This window comes from Schistocerca gregaria, chromosome 3 (genome assembly GCF_023897955.1).
Source record: "Schistocerca gregaria isolate iqSchGreg1 chromosome 3, iqSchGreg1.2, whole genome shotgun sequence".
In the NCBI taxonomy this organism is placed as follows: domain Eukaryota; kingdom Metazoa; phylum Arthropoda; class Insecta; order Orthoptera; family Acrididae; genus Schistocerca; species Schistocerca gregaria.
In genome coordinates this window covers 386,929,866-386,938,138 of record NC_064922.1, presented here as the reverse complement: position 1 = coordinate 386,938,138, position 8,273 = coordinate 386,929,866, and the positions used below count along the sequence as shown (strand labels likewise).

Here is an 8,273-nt window from a genome sequence, read left to right as displayed (position 1 = left end):
GCCTTTTGGCAACCATTCTTTTCTGCTGCCATGTCAAGAAACTGATTTTTGTCTAAACTGAAATTCTTCTGATTTGACAACAGAGACTTGGAAAAACCAAGAACAAGCTACAAGCCATCAGGGTAGTGTTCGACAAATTTCAATCTAACTCGTGGAAGAACTTCTATCCTTAAGAATACTCTTGATGAATGATTAGCAACGTACCGAGGAAACCGCCATTTTAGGGTTTGTATGAAGAGCAAGCCTGGCATTTAAAATTGGGTTTGTGCTGATGTGAAGACATCTTATTTGTTACAGATCCAAATTTACACAGGAATGGTGGAAAATACTCGGGAAGTGAAGCAAGGACAGAGTGTTGTTTTGGATCTGATGGAACCATTTCTGAATAATGGTCAGGGTGTAACAAACTGATAATTTTTTTCACCAATTCTCCATTGGCTACTGAACTACTAAAATGAAACACAACATTGGTTGCGTTCCTATAAGAAAGAGATTCTGAAGGAATTCTTGCCAAACAGAAAAAGAGAAGTTCACTCTTCAATATTTGGTTTCACAAATGACTTGACCCTAGTTTCCTATGTTCCAGGGATGTGAAAGGCAATAATATTACTCTTTAATCAGCATAATGAGTGGTGAAGAAAGTGAACACAAACCCAAAATCATACTGCAGCACAACAAAACCAAAGGTGCTGTAGATAATGGGGACAAAATGACAAGAGAATACAGTTGTGTTAGAGGAACGAGGCAGTGGCCACTAAGAATCTGCATGGAAATGATAGCTATTGCAGCACTGAATGTATATCTTTTGTACACTCAAAGATTTCCTGAATGGCGGAAGAATAACCGAAGCTGATATAAACTCTTCACGACTGAACTGGCATTTGGACTCAGCAAAGGCAACATGGAAGAAAGAGCCAAAAATATCAACGTCCTTCGTAAAGATGTACAAGATGCAGTGAAAACTCGTGGTATTGCAATTCCTACAGCAATGATCCAGAGCCAGTGTTCAAGGTTATCAACACCACGATGATGTCAAGATTGCAAGAGAAACAAAGAGCAGAAAACAAGATTCTGTTGTGTAACGTGCAAGAAACCTGTTTGTAATATACACAGAGAAGAAACTGTTACTGTGAAGTGCAAGCAGTGCAAAAATGCCCTTGACTGAAAAGTTGAAAAAAGTCCTGTGCTATTTTACTGCAGTGACTTAAGGTACATAGATAATTTTCTGCTAAGTACTGCATTTAGTGAAAGATATATTTTTTTTTTTGTACTTTGTATCTCTGACCTGATTAAATACTTCTAATAACGTGAAAAGCTGTTTTTAAATACTAAACAAGCCCATTCAATGGAAATAACGAAATCTGGGAACAAATATTACAATTAAACACAAAACTCTTTTGGGGTAGTCCAAATGCTCCGCTTCGTAAAATAGAGGCGTGAAAAAGCTTGGTAACGGGAGAGTTAAGGGCAATTACAGAAAACGAAGCTGGCTGGCCAAATGAATCTCATGCTCTCAGAATGTAAATCCTGTTTCTTAATACTTGTTCCACAAGAAAACAGAGTGCATATGGTAGAAACACCAGAGTATTTACAGGGGAACTCTTAGTGAACCCAGAAATTTGACGAGTCCACTGAACATGGATCAGATGATGTAGTTTGTCCAATGCAGCAGTTCTTTTTCTTTACAAAGAAAAAATATGGAATTCCCAATTAATTCTTGCACCGCTGCAAAGAAGAGTGAAGCAAATAGTGTCAAATGTGTCAAGAAACAGCTGAAACCAGAATGAGATTTTCTCTCTGCAGGGGAGTGTGTGCTGATATGAAACTTCCTGGCAGATTAAAACTGTGTGCCAGACACACTCGAACTCAGGACCTTTCCCTTTCACGGGCAAGTGCCTGCGAAAGGCAAGGTCCTAAGTTCAAGTCTCGGTCTGGCACAGTTTTAATCTGACAGGAAGTTTCAAACAGCTGAAAGTCTAAAAAGTGTACAAAGCTCTAGTTAGACCCTCTTAACTATAAAACATTGTAGATCCCTCGAACAAACAACCAGGTCAATGGTTGGAAGACAGCATGTGTCACATGCATGTACAAGAAGAGTAGGGGAAGTGATTCACAAAACTGTCCAATATCCTCAACATACATTTGTCATGAAACTTTAGAACATATTGAGAGCTAAAATAATAAGATATCTTAAACAGAATGACCTCTTTCATGCCAGCTAGCGTGGATTCCGAAAACTTCTATTATGTAAATCTCAATCTGCACTTTTCTCATGACATCCTGAAAACACTAGATCAAGGCAGTCAAGGTATTTGTAGAACTTATTGGCTTTTGAAAAGCAATTGCTTCAGTACTGCACCTATGGTTGTTATTGAAAGTAAGATTTCTAACTGAATTGAGGGTTTTTTGTTACAGTGGGCATAGCAGGTTATCTTCGACGGAGTGACATCGACAGATGAAATCATTTCAATTACGTCCCAAGGAAATGTGTTGGACCCTTACTGTTCTTAATGTTGTATATTGATGATGTAACTAATAGTAACCTCAGGCTTTTTGAAGATGATGCAGTTATCTACAATGAAGTATTATCTAAAAAGCTGCACAAATATTCAGTCAGATCTTGATAAAATTTCGAAGTAGGGCAAAAACTGAGAGCTTACTTAAAATGCTGAGAAATGTAAAATCTTGCACTTTACAAAATGAAACATCATAGCATCCTATGACAATATCGATGAGTCACAGTTGGAAGCCATCAACTCATAAAAATATCTTAGTGTACTATTCATAAGTACATGAAATAAAATGACTGCATGGGGTACATCACAGGTACAGCAGCGGACATCGTTAGAATACATGGGAAATGCAATCAGCCTACAAAGGAGATTGCTTGCACAACACTAGTGTAATCCATTGTCGTATATTGCTCATGTTTGAAGGACCAATACCAATACAGACTAACAGGATATACTGTACACAAAAAAAGGCAACACAAAGGGGCAATGACCCAAGCAAAGCATCACAGTTATGCTCAAAAAACTGAATTGTCACTGACACTTGAAGGTAGGCACCAACTAAGCATATATCATGAAAGCCTACTTATGTCAACATGCATCCCACAATGGTTTGCAGAATATGGATGAGGACACACAAAATATATACAGCCAACATACTAACATTGCCATATAACCAAGAAAGATTTGGAATGATGGCAAATGCCCTTTTGATTGTTTTCGTCACTTTCAGTACAAACTCAACCAAACCATGATGGAGGTTACTTCCCTGCCAGTGGCCATTTTTCTCTCTCAGCAACTATAACCCCCCCCCCCCCCCCCCAAATTGAGACGGGGCTGGGTTATGTATAATCACACACACAAAAATAATATATTTGCAATTTAGAACTGAGAGACCAAAGTGTGATGAATTAAAATTATAACAGGTGATATAATTTCACACAACATGGGGAAAATTGCAATAATGGCTATGGACATCACATTCAAATCTGTTAACATGTAAATAAAATGATCAATTGTAAGATATGAGTATGGGGTATGTCACAACCATTGGTCATTGAATCCATTAGTTATTTTTGACAGAATTGTATTTTTCCAAAAACTGCACAGATCATGATTACAAGTAATAATACAGATTAAAGTACTAGAACTTCTCCTTAGTGGTATTTACTCATATAATTAGTAAAAACACTTCCACTGAATTGGAACAAGATATGTTCCAGCTTCCACTTATGTACTGCAACAAGTTTTCACCAAATGACCCAGAAATGATATCACAATCTTTCTGACAAAACTTTATCATCAACATTTTTGGTGTCAATCGTTGTGTTTGTATCACACGAAGGCATCTGGGCTGCAAATAACGATAAATCCCTCTTCATAGCGTACGCATCTTCGCCATCGGCATAGTACTTAGGTTCAATTTCAGAAATTGTGAATTTGAGCGTTGTTGTATAAAGATTTAGGGCAGCTCTGTTACTTTTCCTGACGTGTAATGATACATACTTCGCGTTAAAGCACTCAACCATTGCTCTTGATGCCTGGTCCATTAATTTCTGAGCCAGACCTAGTCTTCGATGGGAACGTTTTACCGCTAACGACGTAATATGACCATGAGGATTGTCTTCACTATCTTCTTCCATTTTAGCGAGCACGTAACCTACAATCTGCCCCTTTTCGTCTTCTGCTACGTAACTTAATTGAGGCCATGACAAACCATGGTAAAAGTAATATTTCATTTGATAATTCTCTGGCAGACACAATAAATTACAATGCTGCATGTTCATTAGGTCTTCCGGTTTCGCGCATCGTATATTCATTTTGATTATTTTCAAATGTATCCTTCAATTACAAATTTTACACAGTTCAGGGCAACAGTTCGGAGTCGTCTGGATGAGAAAATGCGATCACTCTTTCCTGTACTTTCTTCTTGGTCGAGCAGGCCTTTGTTCAGCAGGAGGTTGTGGAGGTTCGTTCATGCCACCAAGCAGTTCCCTTACAAAACGGAACCGCGACAGAAAGAGTTTCCACACGAGGTACCAACCTGTAACCGAGATAGTATTGGTCATTTGACATCGTTTGATGTATAAGGAACACGAAGTCATACAAACAAAACAGCCCTCACCTATAACGACAATCAACAACACTAACAACAAGGCCGAGATCAGAGAGAATATTGCTAATAACAACTCCTTCATAGTAACAGAAAAACTAATGTCTATAAATCACTCCTTTTGTAAATATTTAAAAAATGCTAATTTGAATCATAACACCCAGTCGAATGAGGAGCATGCACTCATCACAGCAAACACGCCATTTTGATTACATACAAAACAGCTGTTAGATTAGAAAAGTAATAATGTCTAAAGGAATGGGAACTACCTCTTCAAAAGATTTCTGGCAAAAGTTAGCACAGTACAAGAAAAGTACCACTGCACCCTTCTTTCCCCTACGCAATCATCGCAAACTGAACGTTCAAAGAGTCACATTATCATCGTACACGACTCAATAAACGACTATCATTCGACCGCGCGAAGCTTATATGTCGACTGGTCGATAATAATATTGTCGATAAAACGAGTAGTTCGCGCTGTTTGTGTTTATTTGCGGACCGGACTTCAATATTGTATTTGAAGTAACAGGTTTGTATCTTTTTAGATAAATCAACATAAAGAAGAAGTATAATTAGGTAGATTTCATTTAAAAGTACCTGTCGAAGATAGAGCGTTTTTCTCTGCAGTGCTATTTAACTGTTTTGTCAATTCTATGAATTTTTGCCAACTGTAGTAAAAAAAATATGCTTTTTCTTTTTAGTGTTAACTATTATAGTTATCGCAATTGAAAGACAAGTAAGAAGATCCACTCATTTCCATTTTTGGAAACTTTACTAGAAAAGATGTAATAACACCATTGTTATGTTTTGAACAACAGTGGGGAATTATTTTCAGAATAGTACAAAATAATTTGACGAAGTTGGGGCTCGACTGTATCACACGCAAAATGAGGATTTCGTAGTTTGTATTTTCACGCATCACGTTCCATTGGGATAACTGTGATAAATAATCTTGTTACTATAATCCAAGCTATGTGAACACAGAAATGAAATCCGATAACTTCATTAAACTGTAGCCACTGCAGATGAAAACACACTCTACTTTTCTGCTAGGAACAACCATTCCCGTAATAGCTTCAACACATTAAAACAAACTTTTCAAGTTATTTTAACTTGTATGTATTTATCATATGTACAGTAGATATGTTCACTTTGTGCTGGTACATACATTGGGCCTACTGCTTTACCAACTTGTAAAATGAGCTGCAGTTAAAATAATAGTAATGATTCAAGGAAACCATTACAGCTGTATAAAAACATTAATGTGTTACAACTGGTTTCGTTATTTCAGAACATAGGTTACCGCATTGTGCTAATATTGTACCGTAATATAAAAGATATGGTTGTTATATGTGACAAAATTGGGGAAACGATGATCACTTAAACATTGCTGTGTTTCTTAATTTTAGTACAAATGCCATGTTGCATGCACTTACTGCTTGCTAGGCGGTCGGCAGAATGTTTATGTCATAATCATTTCTCGATTTTGTCATTAATGTCACATATAACAATTACACCTTTTATGTCATGATACTGATGCAACTCGGCAACCTGATGTTGTTCTGAAAGAACGAAACTGGTTGTGGCACAAGAAATGAGTGTTAATATAGCTAGGGTGATTTTCATTAATTATCAGTGTTAGTGTCAGTCAACTATGGAGCTCAGTGTTACAAAGAAGTTAAGACTTGTAACAAACAACAGAATTTGTTTGAAAGTTTGCCAGCTTTATCGGTTAAACTGTGCAGCAGTGTAACATAGTTGCATTCAAAAGACATCTTTCTTTTTACGTCTGCTCTCAGTTTTGCCAGATTTTGTTTGAAAATGAGTGGCACAGTAGGAGCTGGGGCTCCCTCATTTCACAACCTCCCATCAGATAGCATAATGAAGGTTTTTTCTCACAAAATAATTAATCAAGAGTCCTGTGTTATTTTAAAACTACATAAAGTACAAGATACAACTCTTAATTCTGTTATTGGTGGCAATTTATGAAAAGGGATTGCTAACTTTCATCAAGTGAAGTAATATTTTGTGCCTACAAAGGGACAAAGGGAAGAATGTAGATAGTAATGTATTATGATGAGACCAAACTAAAGTTAAATTTTTCACAGGTATGGCTGGGACAAGTGTTATCAAAGCTGTGCCGTCTCATGACCTGCTCAGTGAACTGCGAGCATTCCTTGCAGGAGCAACCAGGTCAGTGAAGACAAATCCATTAGAACTTGCACGCAGAGCACTGTCATTGCTGAAGACTCTACCAGCTACAAGGGATGCTGTGCTTGAATACTTTTGTACATTATTTGAAGGTTCAGTTTCCAAATACATGAGTGAAACTGCAGCAGGGCAGAAGGTAGGAGAACACCATTTATACTACTGTGTGTTTTCCTTGTAATCATTTTCTGTAATCCTGTGTATGTAAGGCATACTTAGCACATACCTAATTTGGATAGAGAAATCAGTATTGCATTGTATATGCATTTGCAAATGTTGCTGTAAATGTATAATCACCACACAAAAACATAGATTTTATACACCTACATATATACTCTGCTAACAAATGTATGGTGTGTGACCAAGGGTAAATCGTATCACTGTTTGATTTCTTATCCATTCCGTTCACATATTGAGCGAGCAAAAAATAATGGGTATACTTGGTTGTAGGGTACTGTAAGTCAGCTTAGACCCTTGATGAAGTTGCGTTGTGCTGTGATGCGTTTGTCGCGGAATTAAAGTGAAATGTTCTTTTGTACTTGTGGTTGGGGTATATTGGTATCTGGACTAGGGTTGAGCTGTATAGGTTAACTGAAGGTTGGGACCTGGCTTTTATAATTGTGGAGAGGGGTTATTAGTACCACAGTCTAGGGTTGAGCTATATATGTTTACTGGAGATCGGGATACCGGAATTCATACTTGTGGGGGAGAGGGGGCGTTAATGGTAATATGACCTAGGGTTTAGCTATATCGGTTCCATGAATTCGATATTGTACTGCTATGTATACTTCATTGCTATTTATTATTTGAAATAGTAAATGTAATAGTAACTCTGTTCCACATATAGCAGAAACAAAATATAGACAGAAAAGATTATTCCAGTCTTGGGTTGAACTATTTAGGTTTATGAGAATTTGGGGTAACAGCTTTTTTAGTTGTATGTATCATGGTCTAGGATGAGCCATATAGATTAACTGAAGTCTGGCATACCATTACCTTATGATGTGTATGGTTTTATTAGGTTTTATTTTTTGGCAGTTTCGTGTGTTTAGTTTTTTGCAGTGTGTTGCACCATGTACAGTAATGTTGTTTTTGTTATTGAATTATTATTTCTTCCCTCCCAAAACACATGCTTGCCCCAATAACTGCATTGGGTTTAGTCACTGAGCTGGTTTGTGAGTTATTTGTATTTTTGTGACTGTTATGATCAATATTTTGATGGCTATGTTGGATACACTTGAAATAGAGGCTTTTGAAATGGTGATAATGTCATTGGTCAAAGCAGATGGGCGGTATTGCAGACTCTGGTAATTCACCAATAACTGTATATATGCCTCTCTTATCATATTCACATGATCCCTACTAAAGATATAAAATGGTGGCAGCATGGTGATTATACAACCTTCTTTGAATAATGGTTGTCTAAATTTACACACCAGGGT

At 37.1% G+C, this 8,273-nt stretch overlaps 2 protein-coding genes across 6 annotated transcripts in view; one reads left to right on the top strand and one right to left on the bottom strand.

Moving 5' to 3' along the window:
- Window positions 1–3,580: 3,580 nt before the first annotated feature.
- LOC126354990 (N-alpha-acetyltransferase 10-like) lies at window positions 3,581–4,512 on the bottom strand. Its single transcript, XM_050005090.1, has one exon. The coding sequence runs from the start codon at window positions 4,328–4,330 to the stop codon at window positions 3,785–3,787; it is 546 nt and encodes a 181-aa protein (XP_049861047.1). The 5' UTR covers window positions 4,331–4,512; the 3' UTR covers window positions 3,581–3,784.
- A 203-nt stretch (window positions 4,513–4,715) lies between these two features.
- The window catches only part of LOC126354987 (integrator complex subunit 5), a 118,608-nt gene continuing 115,050 nt past the window's right edge, over window positions 4,716–8,273 (top strand). Inside the window, exons 1-2 of one of the 5 annotated variants that reach the window (XM_050005083.1) lie at window positions 4,716–5,152; window positions 6,732–6,970. In XM_050005083.1, the coding sequence (XP_049861040.1) occupies window positions 6,734–6,970 (237 nt within the window). In that variant the 5' untranslated portion in view covers window positions 4,716–5,152; window positions 6,732–6,733. Of the gene's footprint in view, window positions 5,153–6,731; window positions 6,971–8,273 lie in introns of those variants that run through there. The other 4 variants (XM_050005081.1, XM_050005085.1, XM_050005084.1 and 1 more) reach the window with 4 other exon arrangements.